Genomic DNA, 24,183 nt, shown 5'->3' on the forward strand with positions numbered 1-24,183 from the left:
CAGCTGCCCCTCCCCCAGTCCCCTGTTCAGGCTGTTGGCCCTGTCCTCACCACCCCAAAGTGAGCTCAGTTCATCCAGCTCTCATTGCGCCCTGGGTCCCAGGAGCGGACACAGGACCCCTCCTTCCTTGAAGCGGCTTCTGCACTCTGGACACTCTGGAGAATGTCCCCCTGCAGGGGATGCAGGCCAGGGAAAGGCAGACCCTTCCAGACCACCATCTCCTGCACCTCTGGCCGACTCCAGCCAAAGCCTTCTGGGACGACCCTCTTGACCTGCGATTCCATCTTCTGGAATTCACCGTGGGACCCAGTCAAAGGTGTTCCCAGAGCGGTCTGCAGTGACAAAATGCCCATGGCAGAGTCCTCATGGAGGACTGAGCAGCCAGCCGCGGGCCTGCCATGCCGGGGACTCCCGGGCTGTGAAAGGGTGCGGTACGGGGCCCTGCGCTGGTCCCGGCCGGCACTGCCCGGCTGACTGTCCTTTTCAGTTTGTCTCCTGCACGAGCCTATATGAACGAGAACCCATGTTAGGGCAGGAGCCGACCAGGAGTCGCGCCCTGGAGGCCGGGAGGGGCCGTCCCGGGTCCCGGGATCCCGTGCGCGAGGGGCGGCGCGCCGTGACGTCATCGGCGGGCGCCGCAGCGGGGCCGCAGCCGGAAGTGCTGTGGCCGTGGTCGCCGAGCCACGTGCGGAGCCTCCGGGAGTGGGAGCCGGCCGAGCGTCGGCGGTGAGATTCTGCGGGGCCACGGTGGCAGTGCGTGGGTGGGGTCGCCCGGCGGGCGCGACGCTTCCCTCCAGCCTCCCGTGGGCCGTCCCCCCAGCCCAGTGCCAGCCTGGCCTGACCCGCCCCCTGCCCCTGAATGGGCCTGGCCAGTGTGTCCGTTTATGGCCCCCTGCGCATCCCCAGCCTCTGCCTGGGGGGTCCTTACATTTCCTGCATCTCCCTGCCACCCGGCCGCCCAGAAGCCCCCCTTGGGGGAGATCGGGGAGAGGGGAGTTCCGCGGAATCGAGCCTGGCCTGAAGATGATCTCACGGACCATTTGTTGCTACCCCGCTGTGGCTGGGAGCGGGGTGGGGGGTGGGGGGGGGGGGAGGCCTTCCCTCATCTCACACCTGGACAATAGGATCCAGGGTCCTGGAGAAGGGTGATGAGGGGGTCAGGTCTTTTGTGGGAATCCTTGGGTCCGTGCTCTGCCATTGACCGGCCTCAGTCTCTGCATCTGTGATTTCGGGATGATGGCCTTTGTCTCATGACTCAGACCAAGAAGGGCTTCAAACGTCGGGTCAGGGTGCGGCCCTATTGTGCTGTCCTGTTGGACAGTGCCAGGGGCTGAGCCAGCCACCCCACCCCCACAGCTCAGGATCTGGGCCTCACAGCTTTCTACCTAGACCCCAGGTGCACATCCTGCCTCCTGGCGCCCTTACATGCTCATGCCCACGCACCTCCTCCCAGGTCCCAGGCACCTGCCAGACAGTAACACCATGAGCTTCGTGGCCTACGAGGAGCTGATCAAAGAGGGTGACACGGCCATCCTGTCACTGGGCCATGGTGCAATGGTGGCAGTGCGCGTGCAGCGCGGGGCACAGACCCAGACCCGGCATGGTGTCCTGCGACACTCAGTAGACCTCATCGGCCGCCCCTTCGGCTCCAAGGTGACCTGCGGCCGAGGTGGCTGGGTCTATGTGCTGCACCCCACGCCTGAGCTTTGGACACTGAACCTGCCACACCGCACCCAGATCCTCTACTCCACCGACATTGCCCTGCTCACTATGATGCTGGAGCTTCGGCCTGGCTCTGTGGTCTGTGAATCCGGTGAGTTCTTCAAGCTGCTTCAGTTCTAACTCAGACATTGACAGAAAGGTGGAGGTCAGACCTAACATCCAGACAGCCTCTGGCCTGCTCTTCCTGCAGATAGGCATGGCTATTTCTGTCTTAGCAGGATCTTTCTGGGAGGCTGTCTGTAGGGAGTGAGGGGCAGAAGCAAGGAAGCCAGTTAGGAGGCTGGTGCTGTCATCTGAGTGAGAGGTGATGGGACTAGATCAAGGATAGGCTTCCCCGTCCCAGCCCCTCCAGGAGGAGCTGGAGCCCTATGAGGGTCCTATCTGCCTTAGTGGGCGGGGCCAGAGTGTAGCTGGGCGCTGACCAAGGTGCTGACTGCCGATCCCTAACCTTATGCTGACAGAGGGACAGAGAGTGCCTGGTCAAGCAGTCCCTGACTGCTGCGAGTGGGAGCCCCAGGTCCGGGGCTGAGAGTTGCCCCTTCCTGGAGCACGGTGCTCTCTGTAGGTGGGGAGCCTGCCTCGTGCTCATCCGTGGCCAGCACCAGTTTTGCTGAGCCCAGGGCCTGGGGTGCAGACGGAAGTGCCTGAAGGCCAGCCATTCCCAGCCTTTCTACAGGCATGTGCACACCCACTTACACATCACACAGGTGCTGGGGCCGCCTGGGGTGGAGATTGAAGCACACAGCCAGACCAAGAACAGCCCAGACCCAGATGCACCTAGATTCCCAGCATGTTCCTCCTGGGCTGGGTAGCTGGGTTCTGGGGTCATGAGGAGTTCCCAACACCACTGTTGTCGACTTTCTGAGGGCTTCAGGCCGTCCTGTCCCTCTCTGGGCCTCAGTTTCTCCATGTGGACAATTGGATGGTTCCGGTTGGCCAGCCAAGCACTTTGAAATAGGAAGTCAGATGCAGAACCTAGGTCAGAGAGTGGGTGGGGGCTGAGTCAAGCCGACTGCTCGGCATGAGGGGACAGGGGGTGCCAGTGGCCGGCAGACAGCAGGACTCAGAACCAGCTCCATCCCCTGTTTCTCCCTGTGCACCCACAGCCAGGGCCTCGCCCCACTCAGATGGAAAGAGCTATGTCAGCGGGCGCACTTCTGGGCTCCTCTCATGTGGCAGCTCCCCTTCTAGGAACTGTGGGTGCAGCTGTAAACAAGACAGGCCAGGTTTCTGCTTCTCAGAGCGGGACAGACAGTAAGCCTGGTGTGAGCATGTCAGTGCTATTGACTACCGTGAGGCTTATAAGACAGGGCTGCGTGTTTGAGGCGACTCGAAGGGGTCCCTCCAGCGAGGGTGGTCAGGGAAGACCTCTCTGAGGAGGGGAGATTGAGTTGAAAATGATGAGAAGGAGGTACCTATCAACAGCCAAAGGAGGATGTCACCCCAAGAGAGAGCTGTGCAAAGCCCTCGAGTGAGGTTGGGGACAAAACAGGTGCAGCTCGGAGGGTCATCAGGAGTCTGACTCAGCCTGTGTGGACGGGGAGCTGTGCAGCGGGGAGAGGCCCAGTCTGACGGGGTGAAGAGAATTCTGCGGCTGTGTTGACAGGATTGCAGCCGGCCAGTCTGGTGGCTGTTGCAGAGAGCCAGGAGGGAGGGGCCCAGGCGAGCTTGGCAGGCAGGTGGGAGAAGGGGTGGCTCCTGGGGAGATGTGGGAGGAGGTGGCAGAAGTTGCTGGTGGATCTGATCTGGGGTGGGAGAGGGGAGAGTCAAGGGTGCCTCCATGGTGTCTGGCTGAGCAATGGGTGGTATTGACTGGGTGGGGAAGTCTTGGCAGGGAGTGGATTTGGGGTTGGGTCGGGTCCAGCTTTGCACTTATTAAGGCAGAGTGCCGTTTGGGTGTTGAGGCGGTGGGAGGGGGTGGGTTGCAAGTATGCGGTAGATGCTAGGTAGGAGTGTGGAATGGAGGGACATGGCCCTAGGGAGTTGTCATCAAGTAGGTGGCACCTGGAACCGTGGGGCAAGGGGAGGTGATGGGGGGTGGATGGGGAGATGCAGGCCCCAGCCAGGTGCTGCAGGATAGGAGGTCAAGCAGAGGGGCGCCCTGAAGGAAGCTGAGGAGTGGCTGGTGTGGTCAGAGGAAAACCAGGAGACATGACGTGAGGGGAAGAAAGGAACTCTTTTTCTGGCAGGGTGGTTACCATGTCACCGTGCTGTGGGGTCAAACAAGGTGAGGGCAGAGCTGCATCCTGTGTGGTGAGAGTGGATAGAGGGCAGCGAGATAGACCCACCCGAGTAGGCCGAGGAGCTCCAGAGCTTGGGACCAGCCACCGCATGGAAGCATGGAAGGCAGTGGGATGGGCCCAGCCTCTTCATCTGCTCTGCCCAGAGCCTAGGAGGCCTTGGGCCAACCCCAGCCCCAGTCAGAACCTCGGGCTCCAGAGCTCCATGTCTGGCAGCAGGGTTTGCTCCAGTGCTGGCATTGGGCAGGGCTGCCACTCTCCCACATGGCCCGATGGCAGACATCACTAATTAATCCCAGCTTGCCCTCTCCCTGTCCCCCAGCCCAGACACAGCCTAAGTGGTGTCCCAAACCCAGGGCGGCCAACCCAACAAGTAGCCCTTGGAGTGATGTCCACTGGTAGACCAGGATCGGCAGACCTTGTGGGCTCTTTGTAGGTCTCTCTAGGGTGGGGACGGGATTGTTTCCTGGGTGCCCCGGCAGTCTCTGATGACACCTCCCCTGTCCCGCCAGGCACCGGCAGCGGCTCCGTGTCCCACGCCATCATCCGCACCATTGCGCCCACGGGCCACCTGCACACGGTGGAGTTCCACCAGCAGCGGGCGGAGAAGGCGCGGGAGGAGTTCCAGGAGCACCGCGTGGGTCGCTGGGTGACGGTGCGCAACCAGGACGTGTGCCGCAGCGGCTTTGGCGTGAGCCACGTGGCAGATGCCGTCTTCCTGGATATCCCATCGCCTTGGGAGGCTGTGGGCCATGCCTGGGACGCCCTCAAGGTTGAAGGTGCATCAGGGTTTCTGGGAGGGGTGCAGCTTTGGGGGCTGAGCTCCTGGGCCCAGGCCTGCCTCTAGGTCATCTGAAGCCCAGAGAGGTCAGAAACCGCCAGGCCACACAGCAGCCATGGCCAGGCTGGAGCTCCTTTTGGCCTGATGTTGGGGTGGGTCAGGCTGGCCAGGGGAGTTGTGGGAGGTCACCTGGGGAGAGGGTGAGAGTTGGCGATGGAGTCAGAATTGGAGAGAACTAGCTCTAGCTGGGCCCCTGCTTCCTGGCCCTGCCCACTCCCTCCCTGAGGGAGCAGATGTCTGAGGCCCCTGGGGAGTGTGGCAGCCCTGCCTGAGTGAGGTGGGACCTGCACCACAGGCGGGGCGGGTCGGAGGTTGGGTAGCCCCTGACCCAGGCCTTCCTTCCCTGCAGTCTCCCTCCCCCCAGCCAGAACCCAGGCCACCGGCCCCTTTTAGGGAAGATGCTGGGCGCAGAGGCGGGGAGGTGGGCTCTGAGCCAGGGAGGCGCTGGCGAGGCCCTGGGTTTTTCCCTTTTCTGGAGAAGGAGTCGGCTCAGGCAGCCAGGCCTCTTCCCCCTCCCAGCTGAGGGTGCAGCGCGGGAGGGCGGGGAGCAGGCTGGGTTGCCCGGGGGAAGGGCTGCCTGTCTGAAAGACAGATGCTGAGGCCTGGCTCAGACAGCACTGCGGTGGCCAGTGGGTCCCAGTGGGTCCCCTGACAGCTGGCTCAGGCTCCACCCCGGACTGCCCTGTCCTGGGCCTGGGGCTGGGAAGAGGGGCAGCCCTGGCTTCCCTTCAGCCCCGCTCTCTTTAGCTTTCCCTCCAGAAAACTGCGGGCCCTCCCTGCTCCAGGGACACCAACGGGCCCAGGGCCCGGTCCCAGGGAGGCCAGAGCCGGCTGCCCAGCCCTGGCCAAGCCCAGGCAGTCACACTCCTGGGCCTCCCTCTTGCTGCCGAGACTCTGTCCTCGTGGCTTGCCCTGGGGGAGCCACGCCAGCTTTGGCCCCATCCCTTGTGCCTTTCTAAGCCCGCTCCTTTGGGTGCTGTCCCTGGATCTGTTCTGGGCCCAGAGGCTTCCAGCTTATTTGTGGGTTTGGCGTTTTCTGATGGCTGCCTGCCTGCTGTGGGAGCCCGGCCCCGGGGAGGTGTGCCGCTGGGCTCTCCAGTCCTCGGGCTGGCCAGCAGGCTCAGGCCCTCACCTAGGGGGGGTCTCAGTTTCCCCAGCAGTGTGCATAGGGGTTGGGCCCCCTCTTGGGGGTGACGCTGTGCCCTCTCTGGGTCGGCGTTAAGCTGCACGTGGCTCCTCCAAGCCCAGACCTCCCCCCAGCCCTGCCTGGGGGTCTGTGTCACTGTGTATGGCTGAGGGGACCAGGGCTCAAAGACTTGCCTGGGCCACATCCCTTCCCCTGCCCTGGCTTCCCCATGCCCTCCCTACCAGAATGGGGACTTGGGCTGGCCCCGGGCCAGGCTGAGGGACACCGCAGGCGGGCCTGGTGGGATGCGGCAGGAAGGGGCTGTCAGTTCTCGCCCCCGCCCTGTCATCCTCAGGGCGTCGGGCTCCCCTAGGAGCAGGCGCCTCCTGTTCCCAGGAGCGGACGACAGCCTCTAATTTCCTGTGACAGCAGTGGCCCCCGCCCACCCAAGCGCCCCCTTCCCCATGCCCGCCCCCGCCTGTACTGCGTTGTCTGGTTATGGTTAGAGCTGTCCTGGCCCTGAGCTCTGGCAGCTGCCACACTGGGGCTCCACTGTGACGCATGACCCCTAACTCTTGGCTGCCTCGTGGAAGTCAGGGTGGCAGTGCCCATGGAGGCCACATGAGGTCAGGGTAGTGGACGAGGCCCTGTGCCTGGGACATGAGAGGGCTTGGTATGGGCAGCCCCTTCGACATGGCTCCAGGAGAGCCCCTGCTCTGTGGCCTCTGCCCATCTCCTCCCTCTGGGGCCCCAGGGCTCAGCCGACAGCTCGGCCCACCCCAGACCGCAGGCCGGGCTCCAGGCGGCCACCTCCTCATGCTCTCTCAGAGGGGTTTCTGTGCCAAGGCCTGCTCCTGCAGGGACGGGGCTGCCCACGGACAACAGGGCATGAAGAGGCTGCCAGGGGCAGGCAGGCAGGGCTCCAGGGGTCCTGCAGTCCCCCTGCCCTCTGACCCCTGTGTCCTGCTTCCCCGCAGGCGGGCGCTTCTGCTCCTTCTCACCGTGCATTGAGCAGGTGCAGCGCACATGCCAGGCGCTGGCGGCCCGGGGCTTCTCAGAGCTGAGCACGCTGGAGGTGCTGCCGCAGGTGTACAACGTGCGTACCATCAGTCTGCCTGCGCCCGACCTGGGAGCCAGCCCTGGCCCCGACGCCAGCCCCTTCCGCAGCGGCACGCCCATGAAGGAGGCTGTGGGCCACACCGGTTACCTGACCTTCGCCACCAAGACCCCCGGCTAGCGGGCTGCCAGGAGCTCCAGGGAGCTGGGAGCGCTAGGCTAGGCAGGGAGAAGCAGCTCGGCCAGAGGCCTCCTTATATGGTCAGCGGACGCCTGCCGGGGGCCTGTGTTTAGAAACAGGGCCTGTGTTTAGAAAAGGACAGAAGGCGGGGCAGGGCTCGGGGGCCTCCCGGGTGGCTGAAGGGGGGTGTCCATGGTGGAGGAACATAGGCAGGGCCTCTGGGGAGGGAGGCCTCCTGCCCGCGCCACCACTGTGCTCAGCATCCCCCTCCTGCTGTTTGTTGCCACACAAAGTCTCCACTGCCATAGGCTCTTTTGAGTGTTGAGGCTAAGGGGTGCAGGTGGCAGAGCCCAGGTCTGGCCCCTTCCCAGGTGGCCCGAAGCAGGGGGGCAGGGAGGCAAAGACTCAGAGGAGGAGGGCTTGGGGCTTGGTGCTGCACTGGACCCCGGGACCCCCAAGGCCCAGCCTGCCCTACACGGTCTGTGGGCCTGCTCGTCACCTCCCTCCCTGGTCCTGATGGGGCCAGACCAGCCCAGCAGCTAGGGAGAGGCGACCCTGCTGTGTGGCCTTAGGCCTGACCCCACCCCATGGGCGCTGCACAGGCCCTGTGTGAGTGTCTCCGCATCTTCTCCCGTGAAGGGGCAGGCGGCAGCCCCCAGCCACCCCCCTCACTTCTCCCACCCCTGGAAAGTGCCTTCTGCAGCCTGGCCCAGCCCGAGCCCCCAGCAGGTCACTAAGTGAGAACACACAGCGTCACTTAGAGAAGAACCTGAGAAGGACAGTGGTGTGCTTCAGGCGACCTGGCCAGTCCTTGTCGGAACTGTTTGGACCCCAGCTGTCCAACCCCAGAGTTACTGGGGTGTCCCTGCCCCTCGTAGGGACCCTGAGGTCATGGGGGCCTGGGGGTGCATCCAGGGCTGAGGGCACATGTCCCCTGCCCTGCCTGGCCTGGCCTCCAGCTCTGTGGTGTGCAGCTGGCGTCCCTGCCTGCCACTGGTGTGCGAAGGGCCTGAGCATCCGCCCTTGGCCTCAGCTGCCATCAGGGACCTCAGTTTTCCCACGTTGGGACAAGAGCCCCAAGGTCCTTGCTGGCCTAGGGCTGGCCCCTGACCATGCCTGGCAGAGAAATAAACACCATTCCTCCTGTGCTGCCTGGTCTTCCTGGTACCCCGTGAGGCCAGACCCCCCCCACCACACCCCAGCGTCCAAGCTGGACCTCCCTGCGCGCAGCCCTCCTGAGCCCTGCTTTTTCCTTTGCTCCTCCCAGGCCAGGCACCACAGGGGCTCCAGACTCCAGGACAATGGCCTGGGACGTGCTGGACAAAGGGACGAGTGTGTAGCCACCCCCATCCAGCTGTAAAAAGGGCCACTTGTCCTTGGTGGGGGGGGGGGCAGGGACGACGCGTGTGTGTGTGTGTGTGTGTGTGTGTGTGTGTGTGTGTCCGTCCGTCCCAGAGCGCAGGGCCGTCCCTCTGCAGTGCAGCCTGCCTGCGTCCACAGCATGGGCGCCTGGGCTGCTGCTCCCTCTTGTGCTCCCTGACAGGCCCAGAGCTCAAGAAGGACCCCCTGGGCCTGCCATCCCAGCTCAAGGCCACCACCTGAGCTTTTGGGTCCTTGAAGGGACACTGAGTGAGGTGGGCCTGCCGGAGGACCAGTCTCCTGGTGGGCCTCCCCTCCCATCTCCTCCCACACAGCCTCCTGGTAAGACCTATGTCCAGGGGCCAGCCTAGTGGCGTAGTGGTTAAGTTCACACACTCTGCTTTGGTGACCCCAGGTTCGTGGGTTTGGATCCCAGGCACAGGCCTACACACAGCTCATCAAGCCATGCTGTGGCGGCATCCCACATACAAAATAGAGGAAGATTGGCAAGCTGTTAGCTCAGGGACAGTCTTCCTCACAAAAAAAAAAAAAAAAAAAAACCTGTGTCCCCTCAAGTCCCTCAGGGCCCTGGAACCACTAGCCCTTCTCCAGAGGTCTTGTTCCCCCTTCCAGGACCTGTCTTGACCTCTGACCAAAGGCCTGGATTGAGGGACAGAGCAGGTTACCTGGGCCTTACCCTGGCCTTGGGGAAAGGCCTGCAGGGGTCTGATGCAGGGCTCAGCTCTCTACAGTTTACTGAGCACGCAGGCCCCAGGACTGTGGGCTCGGCTGGGCCCCATTTTCCAGATGGGTCTACACCTGGGTGTGTGTGAGCTGGAGGGGCAGTGGGAAAGCCCTCCTGCCCCAGGATGGATGACTGGATCCCTGTCCCTGCTCACTGTTGTCCCTGGCACCAAGCTTCTCTCTTGAGTCTGGGTGGCCCTTCAGCCCCTCCTCTGGGCTGCCAGTCCCTGCACACGAGTCCTTGTAGCTCCACTGGGCCTCTGGGCATCAATCCCACCCCAGATAGCGATCCAGGCTCAGCTCAGCCTCAGCCCAGAGCCCCACCTGGCCCTGAGCCAGTAGTGAACCCCTGTGCATCCTTCAAGGCCCTGCTCAAATGTTCCTCAGCACCTCCCAGCACCCACCCCCAGGCAGAAGCATCCTGTTCAGCCATCCTCTGCTCCAACATGTCCCATGCTGGAGCACAGCGATCGTTCCTGCAGGGTCTGACCCCAACCTGGAAGCTCCTACAGACAGAGGGACAGAAGCCAAGTGGCACCCCAGTTCTGCAGTTGGGGAGCCTGATGGCTAGAGAGGCATGGCAGGGCCTATGGTGAGTGAGTGACCAATCAGCAGGTCAGTGAGAGAGTCAGCAGCATGGGGCTGGTCACGGGGCAGGGACTCATCCGGGAACTCCCCGCCGCCAGCCGCAGACACCCACTGGCCTCAGCCCTCAGTTTTTCCTTGGAAATTCCTGCACTCACCCTGCTGCCCACCCCTGGCCCCAGTGATGCATCTAACGCCGCTGCTGCCCCCACTCCCGAATCTGAGCCCCAGAGGCAGGCTGCTCAGACCAGGCTAACCTCTCCGAGGGCCCCAGGCCAGGACCCCACCCCGGGGCTGGGATTAGAGTCTGCCTCCCCCAGGAAGCCCCCTGGGCCTTGCCTTCAACTCCCATGTGTGCTGCTCCTGGCCTCGCTTTGCTTCGCCCTCACCCACCTCTGAGGAGCGTGTCACCCCCTCCGCAGGAGACTCGGGGGCAGGGGCCAGCCCTGTGCCCAACCTGGGGCAGTGCAGGTTTGGGACCCAGGGTGGGTTTTGTGTGCATAAGGGACACGAGGCCACTAGAGGCCATACTCTGCCTAGCAGAGTGTGACAAGGAGGGATTGTCGCCCCATGAGGACAGCGGAGGGGGAGGGCGGAGGCTTTCCCAAGCCTGCCCGGCTCACCCCTGTGGCCCGGGTCTGCTGCCTTCTCCTTACCCTCTTGGCCTCCTTTGCCTGCCCGTTCTCCCAGGGACGCCGGCTCTCCTGCCTCCAGCCTGCGTGCTGGGGTGCGGGCGGGCTGCATGGGGCCTGGCCTGGGCTGCGTGGGGCCGGGCCCAGGGAGGCAATGCCACTCCCACCCCACCGCAGCCCACTGCACGGGTCGGGAGACTGAAGCCCAGAAGAGAGGAGACTCTGGCATCCAGGCCTCCAGTCTCTGCCTGCCCACTGGGACCCCCCATAGCACGCACTCTCCCACCCTGCATGGTCCCCTCACGTGCAACTACAGCGGCCAAAGGGGAGAGAGATGTCTGCTGTAGTAGCAGAAGGCTCCTCAGAAGAGGTGGCAGCCACACAAGGCCTGGAAGGGCCGGTGGGAATGGGAGGAGGGTGAGCAGGAGGGCTTCCCAGGTGGGAGGGGGCAGGCCTCAGGAGCAGACCCTCAGGCAGGCCCTGAGGATGGGCTGGAAAGGCTGGATTAGACGCGGAGGCAGCATCCCTGCCCGCTCTCAGGCTGGTAACTGCCTACCCTCTCTGCAAGGCTGCTTGCCGGCCACCCTGGCCAGTGCCCCACTCCGCCCAGGGGCTGATGGGCTCACATGCCAGCCTGGGGGTGTACCTGCCTCCTGGTGAGAGGCTCCCAGGGGCGGCCCTGCTGGAGGTCTCGGTTCCCGATGCCCCCAGGAGGGAGATGCAGGTGGGGGTTGATGGTGCCCAATCCTCAGCGCTACCCTCTTCACCACACTCCTGGCACCGGGGTCTCAGACATTCAGGGCAGTACAGCCTGTGCTCCAGGGGCCCCAGGAACGGGGCACAGACAGTGCGGGTGAGGCATGCACGGCGGGAGCAAAGCAAGGGAAGGAGTTGAACTCTGTGCTGGGGGCAACGGGGAGGCCTCACCAGGAGGTGGCCCCTGTGGTCACCGAGGGACAAGGAATTTGGACTTGATCCTTTGGGTTTGCCCTCAGGGAGGATGTGAGCACTTAAGGGCTCAGGCTTTCGGCTGGCCAGCCTGGGTCACATCCTCCCTCTGGTGCTGTGGTGACGTGTCACTTCCCTTTCTCTTGCAGAGATGAGAAGTACACAGTGTTGCCTTGGGGCGGGGTGGGGGAGGGGACTGCGTGAGGTTCAGTATCACATCAACCTTTGACAGTCAGTGCTCATGGATGTCTCTGATTTTGTGTGTGTGTGTGTGAGGAAGATTGTTGCTGAGCTAACATCTGTGCCAGTCTTCCTCTACTTCATGTGGGACGCCACCACAGTGTGGCTTGATGAGCAGTGCTAGATCTGTGCCCGGGTTCTGAACCTGCGAACCCTGTGCCGGTAAAGTGGAGCATGGGACCTTAACCACTGCGCCACCGGGCCAGCCCCTCTATGATTATTATCACTAGTGGGAGCTGCTGCCACCACCTCCAAGCAGGCCCCCCATTCTGTTTCAGATTCCAAGACCAGAATTTTGGGGCCACTGCTGGGTCCATCTGAGAAATGTCCTTTGCACTTTGAGGCACTTGAATAGCTTTTTGCACCTTCAGATGTGCTTGAATAGTTTATCAGGATAATGGGAGAGAAGATTTGACATTGAGACTTTTCTGGAAATTCCAGGTCATCCCATTACTGTGCTTATAGTTAGTTGTGCAATAAAACCGAAAACTACTTTAGGTTTCTGGCTGGGTGAACATTAGGCTGGGTGGGGGCCGATGGCACTTCAGTTGATGTCCACAGCTTTCAAGGTAGGTGTATCAGTTAGCTATCCCCATGGACGTGCTGCATAACAAATGCCCTCCCCCCGCCAAAAACAAACAAACAAACAAACGCAGAGGCTGAAAGCAGCAGTCAGTTCTCTCGAGTCTGTGATCCGGCTGCTCCGGCCACCCTCAGCTGGGCTTGTTGACATGCGGGGGCTGAGCCCATGTAGACACAACCCTGCCCCTGCTTCTCCTCTTCCTCCTGGGACGGTGGCCTGGCCTGCGAACGCCCTTCTCAGGCCCAGTAGGGGCAAGCCAGGTCACGCAGGCCCTTTTTAAGCCTTTGGTCACATGGCCTAACCTCAAGTCTGGTGGAGAGAGACCCTGCGATTTTAGGGGAGGAGCTGCCTGGCCGCAGGCAGAGGGTGTGGGTGCGGGGCTGGGCCTTCTCTGCCCCCGTGGGCACCATACACAGTGGGTCCCCCTCAAGCAGGGAGTGGGGCTGGGGACCTCGCCGGCCTGGCCTGCCCTCCCTGGCTGTGTCTCTGTGCCTGGGTGGCCAGGAGGAGGGCATTTCAAAGTCAGGCTGCCCCCGAAGTGCTGGTGCTGGAGGGCGGGAGCACCTCGGCTCCCAGCGGGCTGAGAATAGCTCGGAATTGGGTCACGCTCACCGAGAGCTCCGGTCACAGCCTCCAGCCTCGGACAATAATCAGCTTTCTCCCCGACATCTGTCCCTTCAAAGAGGGGGCAGCCCGGGTGCAGGCACATTTTTAGAAGCAGCGGGGATGGGACAGGGAGGAGAGTCACTGCGGGCTGGCCTCCCATCCCTCCTCCTGCTTCCTTTGCTCTCCCTGCTCCAGCCCCGGCTCCTGCTGGCAGCCGCCTCCATCCTTCCTGCCCACCCTGCCGCTTCCCCTGACGCCCCAGGACCATCAGCACAGCACGCACGGCCCCGTGGTGTGAGAAAGCTCCAGGCCGCCTGGGGGCACGGGTGCCCCTCACAGGTGGGGGAGGCGGGTCGGCTGCCTCTTTGCCTCTCTCTGGCAAAGTACCTTTGACTCCTTCCTGGGCTCTGCTTCCTTCTATCACGGATAAAGGCGATGGTGGGGAGTGGGCCACCCCACCTCTCCGAGGTTTCTGGGGCTCATGTCTCTCCAGGCCTCAGGCCCTGATGTGCTCCTCAGGGGCCCCACACCTCCCCACTCGGGCGCAGCATGGTCTGCGGCCCCTTTGCCCCAAACCCCCTTCGCCCCCACACTCCCTCAAAGCCTCCATGTGGGCCAGCCCCGGAGCACTGGGCACAGGCGGACCCCCTGCGCCTCAGCCCTCGGTTCCCTCCATGGGCCTTGGGCCCCTCCTCCCGGCCTGCCCAGCACAGCCAAGGCACAGCCAGTCGTAGGCTTAGGTCCCGGTGCCCCGGGACAGATGGACAGAAATCACTGTGTCCTGGGACACCATCTGGAGTCAGGTCCCTCACTGCCTGAAGTCAAATGCGCATTTCAGGGAAAGAAGAGAGGCCGGGTGGCCTTTTCTTTAACATGATCCAAGGCTCAGCAGCCCCACTTCCTGCCTCTGCAGCAATGTCATGATGGATCCTCCCAGGACGACTTCTGCCAAGCTGCCCTCCCCCTCCCCCGGGAAGCACAAGTGTCCTCCCACAGCCTGGGCTTCGGTCCCCTCTCTGCTGGCCACTGTCTTGGCTGACCGCTGAAGTGCCCAGACATGACCCTGGCTGAGAGAGGCGGAGCTCCTGGGGCCGCTGCCCCGGAGGGGCCTCAGGGCTTCCTCTCGGAGAGCGCTGGGCGCAGCGAGCTGCAACGCTGCACAGGGCTCTTGGTACCTGGAGGGATGGGACTGCTCTCCTGCCTGCTTTTCATCCCAGGGACACTGAGTTGTACTCAAAATTTGGTGTGTGGGTGGCAGCACCTACGTCTCCAGGAGGACTTGTTAGGTGACATGGAATCTCAGTGCCCTCCCACATGCACACCAAGACCTCCTAATCAGAAGGTGGATTTTAGACAGATTCCCCGGTGATTTGAACAGCATTAAAGGTCAGGAAGCACTAGTTTGGGGGCTGGCCCAGTGGCATAGCGGTTAAGTTTGCGTGTTCCACTTTGGCAGCGCCAGGTTCGCCAGCCAGGATCCCAGGTGCAGACGTCCGCACCGCTCATCAGCCATGCTGTGGCAAGTGTCCCACATACAAAACAGAGGAAGATGGGCAGGGATCTTAGCTCAGGGCCAATCTTCCTCAGCAAAAAGAGGAGGATTGGCAGCGGATGTTAGCTCAGAGTTAACCTTCCACAAAAAGAAGAAGTACTACTTTGCCTAATCTTACTTCCCTCTTTGCCTCAGCCACTCGGAAGCTCAGAGCCAAATTCACTGCCCATCTGGCAAGAGTGTACAAAACTTCACCCTGTTTCATCTTATTTCCCACCAGTTTTTTTCCTGATGTCTTACCCTCCTCCTCCCAGAGAGGCCCTGAGAGGACTGAGGTGGGTGATGTCACAGGTCCTCAGAGCCCATGTTCATGTTGTCACCTGGGTACACTGCCACCAAGTGGTACCTCAGGGTGCCAAATCCATCCTTGTAACAACATAGTAAGTACCCCTTACCCAGCTACATATATGTCTACATGAACATACATATACATATATGGGGGTTTTTTTCCTGCTACCTGTGTGCCAGACACTAGTTTTGGTTCTTTAATCTTTAGAAACCAAGGCGGTTCTCATGTCCTGGGTGACAGAACCATTCCTAAACTATGGCCACGGGTATTTGTGAAGTCCATGGAGCTGAGGTTCTCAAAAGGAGGTCCCGGGACCAGCGGCATCAGTGTGCGCTGTGAGTTCAGTGGAAATGCAGATTCCAGGCCCCGCCCCAGAACTACTGGATCTGGAACTCTGGGGGTAGGGGGCCCAGCGGTCACGCCAGAGGAACCAGAATCTCTCCAACTCTTCTTCTTTCCTTTCTTTTATTTCCTAAAACAAACAAAACACACTTTCATTAACTTAAGCAGGGTGGTCACAGCTCTATGGAAGCTCCCAGCACCATCCAACTCGCCCTTTTCGAGGCTGCACTGTCGTCAGTTAGAGCTCGTCTTTGCCTCAGTCTGGCTGGAATGTTTGCCTGAGTCCCAGACCCTCCCCTCGGGACTGCCGTGTCTCCCAGCGGCTCCCAGATGCCCTTGGGCTTCCAGAGTGACAGGAGGCAGCAGAGGAGCGCTGTGCACGGACCTCTGCGGGTCCTGATTTGAATGAACCAAATGTTTTATTTTACAAAATGAGACAATTGGGAAATTTGAAGCCTGGGTGGATATTTCGTGAGTTTAAAGAATAACGCTTTTTTAGGTGTGTTAATGATACTCTGAGACGATGGAGTGGCTGCGATCTGCCTCAAAATAAGCGATGAAACATTCATAATCCTCGCGCCTGGAAGCCTTTGCTATTCTCTCTGCTTTTGCATTTCTTTGACATTTTCCTAATAAAAAGAGTTTAAAAAAGAAAAGAAAAGAACAAAGTGCCCCAGGCTGCTTCAACTGTTCATTTGCTTGAGGCTCCCCAGCAGCGGAAAGAAGCCACCCAGGGAGCCCCACCCTCGAGGACTCCCCATGGTCACGTCCCTCAGCCTCCCCTCCCAGGACCGCAGTCCTCCTAAGTCCAGGACCCCAGTGCCTCTCTCAGGTAGTCCACTGCTGGGGGCAGCAGGGTCTGAGGGTGGCCGAGTGGCCAGCAGGTCATGTGCTGTGGGGCAGGTGGCCTGTCCCTGGCAGAGGCAACAATGAGCTGTCCATTCTCCACCCCTCCCAGCGTGGATCTGATGGCCACAGACCCAGAAGCGAGTTTGCCTTGGTCAAGGGTGGGCCATCAGAGTGGCCCCCAGCATCAGAGGGCGGGAGAGGAGCAGGGGGCTGCAGAGCGGCAGGGCCCCTCACTTCCCGCCCCGAGGAGGTGCTATCCCATACTCCAGGGGGCCCTCTTTTGGCCTCTCCAACTTCAGATAACTACCCTGTCTCCTTCTACACGCCCCCCTGCAACCCTGTACTCCCTGCCCCCAGCTCGCTGCCACCGACAGGCCTGACCTCATCCTGTGCCCCAAGAAAATACCTTAGAAATCCATCTTATTGCAGTATAATTTACACACAATGGATGACACCCATTTCACTGTCCAGCTCCAGGAGTCCTGTACCAATGTGTGTGCCTGTGTGAACCCTCTGCCTCCTCCTGTCCATCTCCCCCACCTGGCCGCAGGCAGCTCGGCTGCTTTCTGTCACTGTCATTACATTTGCCGGGAAAGTGAATCTAAATAGGGGCATGAACCACTGAATGTGACAAGATCTGAACACAGACTTTTCATGGTTCCCAAGAGTGCCACCAGGGCAAGTAGCCAGCATGTGGCAGTTGGCAGAACCATGGCCGCCTGAGCTGGGAACCTCAGTCACCCAGGGTGCTGGGCACACAGGATGCTGGCGGCTCTGTGCCTTGGGACACACTCAGGCGGATGAGGCCCGGCCTGCGGAGGGGTGGGCCTGCCGAGGAATGCCAGCGGCCGGCTGCGGGGCAGGGTCAGCGGGGGCGACCGCAGCATGTTGCTAAGCTACGGGCACAATGGACATTCCGGCCACTAAGCAACCGAGGAGAAGCTTCTCAGCGGGGGGAGGACCGGGGGCCCAGGCCACCCCCATCCCCTGCCCGGCGGCCTGGCAGGGACATCAAGGTGCACTGGCTGCCCAGCTCCCCCTCCCAGCACCCTCTGTGGTCCAGGCCCACGAGCTGGGAGTCCAGGCAGAGGGTGGCCAGTGGGGGTGCCTGCACCTGGGCTGACCCAGCTCTCCGGGCCGGCCACCTCCCCCTTGCCTCTGCCTCCTCTGGTCACGCTTCCTGGCCTGTCCCCCAGGTCCGAGTGCAGGGCGCCCAGGGGGTCCTGGCCAGAGCTTAGAGCTTTTGGTGGGACCCTGGCCCTCCACTCCCTGCCCTGTCCCCAGCCCTTGTGTTCAGCACCCCCACCTCGAGCCCAGCCTGGGCGAGGCTGGCTCTGCTTGCGGCCACACCTGGCAGGGCCCCGAGCCCCCTGCGGCCGTCGCCAGTGTCCAGCCTGGCCTCTGTTTGTCTGGGACAAGATGAGGGGTTTTGTTTTCTCCCTTGGGCTCCACTTCCTCCCTCCGTGGAGAGACTGCTAAGGAGCTCCAGGCCTGAGGGCTGCCAGCTGGCGGCTGGGGCAGCGGGCTCTGCGGGCAGGCGAGGGAGGTCTGAGCCAATCCTTTGAGTCCCATAGATGGCGACGGAGCTCCTGGGTCCAGCCACCAGGGCTTTGCCCTCGCAGTGCCCCCTCTAGCACCTTCAGTCCCACTGGGCGGCCTCCACCCTACAGCCCTAAGTGACTGACATCCCAGGACGGCAGCTAGCCTGTCTCTGATCTAATGGTGGTTTCCGGGGTCCCAGCTAAACTGCACATTCCTTGCAGTCCAGGAACGTGTTTGGATCCCCCCTGTGCTGGGCCCGACAGAGGGCAGGCGCTGGATAAATGCAGCTGCAGCGCCCACCAGGCAATGTCGCCACCCTTTTGCGCTCTCGGGTTCCCCACTGCTGCTTTTCACAGCTTTTGTCACTCTGCTGTATCTCCGCTGACCCCCACTGGGCTGGCTCCCTGGTCCCTGCACAGGAGATGCCTAGTGCAGTCTGGAGGAGGTGACCCGCCTTCACCTCACCTTCATGTGGGCAGTTGGGAAAAGCAGGAAGGCAGAAGAGGGGCAGGTTTCTCACAGCCCCACCCCTTGGGGGCTGGGTGGCTTTGGGCAAACTGACTTGCCCTCTCTGAGCCTCAGCCCACATGCCCTATGGAGTACGGTACCCACAGGAGCTCCCCAGCTGGGTTTGTGGGGTTTCCTTGAGAGCCAATGGGGAAGTGCCAGGGGTGCCCAGGCCTGCCAGCCCCTCACCCCACCACACGCCACACACACGTATGCACACAGACAAATGCACAAATACACCTGCCAGGCGTCATGGGATCCAGAGAGATACTGGTTTCAGCAGCTGAGGGTAAGGAATATCACCCCCAGAGCCCCTCCCGTGACCGAGCCCACTCCAGGCCAGGGGCTGAGCTGCCTGCCGCTGCCTGGGCTGCCTCCTAACACCTCAGGCTCCCCTTCCCCTTCCTGCAGCCTCCCACCCCTCAAGCTTGCTGGCTTGACCTGGGGACCCAGACAGACAGCTGAACACAGACCCCTGCACTGGGCCGAGAGCCCCACAGCTGCCACGGGGCCCAGCATGGCATCTGGGGTAGAGTCTGCACCTCGACAGGTGCGGTGACTTAACAGGAGCAAAGCCGGGGAGAGGGCTGCTTCCTTCCCTTCCCCCACTCCATCCACTTCCTGGGAAGGAAGCCCAGGCCTCACCAAGGCCTCAGAGGGGCCTCTTGGGGTCTCTCCTAGGCTGAGAGCTGGGGACAAAGAGGCAGCTGCCAGCAGGGTGGGGAGGGGGGCTGAGGCCTTTGTGTGTGCCCAGCCCCTCCTGGTGACTCACCACCAGCCAGAGAAGGGCCCTTTCTTCCCAAAGGCGGCCGTTGGGAATCCGCCTGGGGACAAAGCTGCTGCCAGGCGGGGGACCAGCAAGTGGCATAAATTAGGGGGGGCTGAGGTGGGGGAAGGGAGGGCGGCTGCAGCTGGTGCCTGGAGGGGAGCACACACTTTTGCATGCACACATGCACAGACGGACAGCCCCAACCCCACTCACACCCCAGTGCACAGGGCTGCTCCCCTCCAAACCTCACTCATTCATTCATGCCTACTCCTTCATTCATTCCACAGGTGGTTGCTGGGCACTGACCCTGGGGATGCAGAAGAGCATCTTGTAGATGAAGGAGTGAATGGATGGCTGATGGCGGGACGCCCTGTCTGGAGGGGGAATTGGGTCAGACCCACGGGACCCAGGGTTGGGGTAGGGCAGGGAGCTACTCGTCTGGAGCCTGTGCTCAGACACCCACAGCTGCCTGTCCCTGTGGGGAGACCGAAGCCCAGCACGTGCTCAGGCCCGAGGTCACACAGCAGACCCCGGCCTGGTTCGCTCCCCGGTGAGGTCAGGAAAACATGGGGTTTTGAGGCATGATGTTGGGTGACATCCACCCCCTGTGGGGACAAGGGCTTCCAGTCCCCAGGCCCTGGGTCCTCCACAAAGTGTTTTTACAGCCTTGCTGGCCCTTGGCCCTTCCTCCTCAGGGCACTGCACCATACCTGAGATGACCCCTCAGTGAGACCCTGCTGGGTCGTCGTAGCCCAGGGTGGCCAAAGGTGGCAGGGCCACATGGACATCACAGACAGAGCCCGGCTGGCACAGGGCACCCAGGCCCTAGGGCTGCCCCACGAATGCCCCATTTCTCCTCGGGCAGCTCGCTCAGCCTCCCTGGGCACTGGAGACACTTGTCCCCATCCCCACAGCTCTGAGCGCACTAGGGCCCCAGGCCAGGTGGGCTTCTGCAGGTGGAGGCAGCCAGTCAGGAGCTGGCCCTGAAGGTCAGGAGGCAGGCACAGGTGAGCTAGTGCTGTCAGCAGAGCTTAGTGTCAGGTCCCGGGTCGTCTTCAAAGAATCATGGCCCTCCCCCCAACCCCCACTGAGTGGAGCCTGGCCCTGGAGTCCTGGCCATGCTGATGACAGAGGCCGAGAGGGTGGCCGGGCATGTGAAGGGCACTGGCCCCCCCATGAGGGGGTGTGTGGGCAGCTTGGGACTCTGTCCTCAATGTTCCTGGCTGCCCCCTCCCACCCAGACACTGTGCTGCCTCGGGGGCCTCAGACTGAGGCCTTTGGTTGGGGACATAGAGACCTTTGGGGCCTGTAGTCATTCCAGCAGCACAGAGCCCTGAGATTTCCAGGACTGGAAACTTCCAAAGCCCTTTCACAACCACTGGGTCTGCAGCCCCCAAAGAGATGAGGAGGAGGTTACTCTGCTGAGCATCTACTAGGTACTAGACATTTCTGCACCCCCACCCCCACCCCCGTTTATGGATGAGGAAACTGAGTCTCCACGGGGCCAGGTTCAGCATCCTTTGTTATGGGAAGGCCAGGAGGCTTCCAGGGCAATGAGCTCCCAAAGGCTGGGGCGCACGGCCCCTAGGAGCCTCAAAGGCCCTGCAGCCCCTCCCAGGAGCAGAGACTGAACAGGGCGAGGCGGGGGCGGGGTGTAAGTAGGCCAGTGCTTTGTGCTGCGTTGCTATGGCGCTGCCATTGCTGCTGTGCAGGCTTCCTCCTGGGCTCGTTCCCAGGACACCTCAAGGCAGCTACTAGGCATCCCTCCCCAGCCCTGCCCATGCCCCCTCCCCAGTCAGGGGCTGCTCCCAGTCTCTGAGCCCTCCTCTCTCCCCCAGGATCCTTGCCCACTCTCAGGCTCGGGGAGGGGGGTGGGGCAGGGCGGAGGGGGGATGGGACACATAGCAGAGTATGTCTGACCCACCCAGTCACACACACAGTGACACATGCATACACACAGCACATGTATGAATGTACACGGGCTCACAGCACATTCATGCATGCACACAGCACATGCATGCATGCAAACATGCTCACAACACGCATGCACGCATATGCCTGTGCACACGCTTGTAGCATACAGGAATGCACACATGTGCACACAGCACACATGCACAGCCACGTGAGGCACTTGGTGAAGCTGCAGGAGCCACTGCAGTTTGAGGCCTCAGGGGCTTCACGCTCACCCCCAGGCGGAGCTGGAGGTGAGGCAGCAGTGGAGACCTCCAGCTCCAAGACCAGTCCCCTCCAGGCTGGGCCTCAGAGGCCTTGGCAAGGGGCCAGCCTTGCCTCATCCCCTCACTGACTGCGGGAAGGAGGGGAAGGGGCTCTGCTGGCCTAGGATTTTGGGGACATGCTGGCCTAAAGGGAAGACATGAGCGGCACTGAGTTCAGACGGGCCGATCTCTGGGAGGCGGTGGGACCTGCTGGGCTCCCTCCCACACGATGGCCCTGTGTGCGCCTCATTGACCCCATGATGGAGCAGATGTCACCACCCACTTCACAGTGGCCCAGAGACGCACTGGTGGGCAGCTGCCTTGGCCAAGGCCTCGGGTAGTCTCTGGGGCCTAGTGGGGCACAGAAAGGGGCCCCCGTTGTCCACTGATGTCAAAGGGTGGAGTCTGGGTGTTGGAGGAGGGAGCTGACCCCAGGGTCTCTGAACTCTCACCAATAAGGACCCCACTGAGGGTGGGCGGGAGAGGGGCAGAGGAGGTGAGTTTCCTAGGGAGGCCCCCTGGGGAGAGGCTGGGCTGCTCCTGGGGGAGCACACCCAGGTCTTCTTTGAGGGTCACAGCTGGGCACTTTGATCCCGTCTCAGCCTCCCGTCTGACAATACAGGGCTGGCCAGGGGTGCTCAAGCCCACCTGAGTCTGTGCAGGTGCTGGCTCCTGAGGAGCAGGAGAGGCCTGGGAAATGGGACGGCTCCCTTACCAACAGGTGGGTCCCAGTGCGATTCTGACTGCACCTGCCCAGGTGGCTGTGACCCCGTGTGCGCACCTGTCCTTTGGGGTAAGCGCTGCTGTGTGAGGCAGGCTCAGAGGGTGTTCTCGAAGGGCAGGGCCTGGCTCAGAGCAGCGGGGGAGTGGGTGCTGAGAGGCCCCACAAAGCTTCCTTGGGCCGGGGCTCAGTGGAGGGGCGGCAGAGGGAGGGGGGCTTCATGGACAGACAGGTGGGTGGGCTGGAGCAGGGGGCATGCCTAGATCGTGAGGGAGAAAGGGCAAACAGGAGGCAGCCAACATTGGGGGAGCAAGGCTGCTGGGGCCATGCCATCACCCCCATAGCCTGCCCCACCTGGCTTCTGTGGGCAGCATGGAGCCAGCCTCTGGAGGCCTGCTTGACATAGTAACAGGTGACCTTTGCCTGGTACACCGTCACCTGAGCTGTCTTGGTTGCTGCCAACCCCACAGTGCAGGGTGGGGACCCTGTCAGCCTGGGATGGGCCCTGGGAGGTCTGCTGGGGAAAATTGAGATCCGGAGTAGGACAAGGCCTGACAGGGCTCCTTGAGCCCCGGGAGCACTGGGGTAGGCCCAGGGAGGGTGAGGACCAGCCCTCTCTTCCCGCTGCCCACAGCAGCCTCTCCTGAGGCCCCCAGCCCAGGCTTGCCCACACACTGCAGAGCTTCCAGCTCCTTCCTTCTCTCCAGCTTCAATTGGCTTTCTCAGCTCTCCTGCCCTGGATGCCAAAACACAGGAGCCCCAGTGGGGCCCCAGGACAGAGGATGGGATGGGGATGGCCCAGCTCCAGGGGATGCCTGTCTAAGGCCAAAGCATCACAGAGCCCCGATGGCCCAGCACATAGATCTCGGGTCCGGGAGGTGGCATTTGAAAGAAGTGGCATTTGGTTTGGGTTTGAAGGTTGAGCCCCAACTACCCAGAAGGGAGGGACCAGCCTGTGCGGGCAGACAGGGTCCCCCTTGCCTGGCAGACTGCCAGCTCCACCCTGATGGTGTGGGCCACGTGGGCTGTCGGTGGGTGGGCCTGCCGGTGCCTGAGACAGTCTTCCTAGACCCCCAACTCCGAGGGGCCAGTCAGAAGCTGCCAGATCCTCAGGGCTCCATGCGACCCCGATTGTGGCGCGTGGTCGTGGCGTGACGGGTCACCGAGAGCACCATGCACCATTCGGGGGCAGAGGCCGCAGCCTGGCGGCGCCGCAGCCACCTGTCCACCACCGTGAGGGCAGGTGCGCTCGGCAGCGGCCCAGGCGCGACAGCTGCGCAGCCTGCCGCCCCTGCCCGTCTTCGGGCCGCTCCCTCCACACTGGGCCGTCCGGGGCTCCGCGAAACCGGCCCGCGGGCGCCGCCTGGCGGCCGCACGGACAAAACAACGGGCGGGGCTCAGGGGAGGCGCGCCAGCTCGGGAGACCTCCAAGGTCAAGGGGCCCTGCCCACCGAGGAGGTGCACCGGTGCAGGCTGGGCCGGGCGGAAGGCGGGGGGTGGGGCGGACCTATCAGGTCCTCCTTCTCCACCCAGCCTGGCAGGCCCTGCACGGGGTGGAGCTCAGACAGGCCTCTCGGGGATCTCACCTAGAGGGCCCCCCGGGGCAACCTCCCACACCGCCTGGGAGCAGGCCTAGGACCTGGACCCTCGAAAGTCACCGGGCCAGGTTTGGTGGAGCTGCTGTGGGCTGGGCCTGGGGAGGGCCTCCCTGGAAAACGCCCCAGTTCCAGAGGGCTGCCTGTACCTGCAATCCTGACCCCTGAGGCGCCCAGGGCTCCCCCCACAGCCAGCAAGGCCTGGTGGGATTCAGCCCTGCAGACTCTCACCTGACGCCCCATGTGGCTCCAACCACAGGAGCCATTTCACCTCAGGGCCTTTGCACTGGCTGCTGGTCTGCCTGCCTGCACACGGTTCCCCAGACCCTCGTGACGCCCCTACCCACAATGTGACCTCAATAGCCGTGTTGGTCCTAGGATACCTGCCTGTCCTTTGAGTGGCTGGGTGGGGGGTGAGGGTGGGAAGATGCCTTTTTCTGGGAAGGTGGAACCTGGACCTCCCAGAGAAAGTAAGGCATTTGGACCCAGGAGCTGAGTGCCACTGAGAGTGCCCTGGGCCTGCCTAAGCCGCCTTTGGGGATGGTGGCATGATGAGGCCCGCAAACAGTGTTGAGACAAGACCTCAGGCTCGAGAACCAGCAGCTGGGCGCCTCCCTGCCCCAGGCCCATGGGACGTGGCTGGCCTCCTGCCATTTAGATTCTCTGCACCTTTAATAACCAGCTCTGAGGCCAGCCTGGTGGTGCAGTGGTTAAGTTCGCACATTCTGCTTCGACGGCCTGGGGTTCGCCAGTTCGGATCCCGAGTGTGGACACGGCACAGCTTGGCAAGCCATGCTGTGGTAGGCGTCCCACATATAGAGGAAGATGGGCACGGATGTTAGCTCAGGGCCAGTCTTCCTCCGCAAAAAGACGCAGCTTGGCAGCAGTTAGCTCAGGGCTAATTTTCCTCAAAAATAAGTAAATAAAATAACCAGCTC

At 62.2% G+C, this 24,183-nt stretch overlaps 1 protein-coding gene and 1 long non-coding RNA gene across 2 annotated transcripts; one reads left to right on the forward strand and one right to left on the reverse strand.

Moving 5' to 3' along the window:
• Window positions 1–594: 594 nt before the first annotated feature.
• On the forward strand, window positions 595–8,313 carry TRMT61A (tRNA methyltransferase 61A). Its single transcript, XM_001491057.7, has 4 exons — window positions 595–726; window positions 1,454–1,813; window positions 4,475–4,741; window positions 6,907–8,313. The coding sequence occupies exons 2-4, from the start codon at window positions 1,483–1,485 to the stop codon at window positions 7,164–7,166; spliced, it is 858 nt and encodes a 285-aa protein (XP_001491107.1). The 5' UTR covers window positions 595–726; window positions 1,454–1,482; the 3' UTR covers window positions 7,167–8,313.
• A 6,530-nt stretch (window positions 8,314–14,843) lies between these two features.
• LOC111770433 (uncharacterized) lies at window positions 14,844–16,756 on the reverse strand. Its single transcript, XR_002803710.2, has 2 exons — window positions 16,302–16,756; window positions 14,844–15,176 (listed from the first exon to the last, which is right to left on the reverse strand). It is a non-coding gene; the product is annotated as an uncharacterized lncRNA (long non-coding RNA).
• Between the last annotated feature and the right edge of the window lie 7,427 nt (window positions 16,757–24,183).

Source organism: Equus caballus, chromosome 24 (genome assembly GCF_041296265.1).
Source record: "Equus caballus isolate H_3958 breed thoroughbred chromosome 24, TB-T2T, whole genome shotgun sequence".
Classification (NCBI taxonomy): Eukaryota; Metazoa; Chordata; class Mammalia; order Perissodactyla; family Equidae; genus Equus; species Equus caballus.

What these genes read in the sequence shown, in the direction of transcription:
- TRMT61A (XM_001491057.7), top strand. Translation starts at nt 1,483, where the DNA reads ATGAGCTTCGTGGCCTACGAGGAGCTGATCAAAGAGGGTGACACGGCC. An exon ending in CTCTGTGGTCTGTGAATCCG is followed by an intron (nt 1,814 to 4,474) that starts GTGAGTTCTTCA and finishes CTGTCCCGCCAG; the next exon opens with GCACCGGCAGCGGCTCCGTG. An exon ending in GGACGCCCTCAAGGTTGAAG is followed by an intron (nt 4,742 to 6,906) that starts GTGCATCAGGGT and finishes GCTTCCCCGCAG; the next exon opens with GCGGGCGCTTCTGCTCCTTC.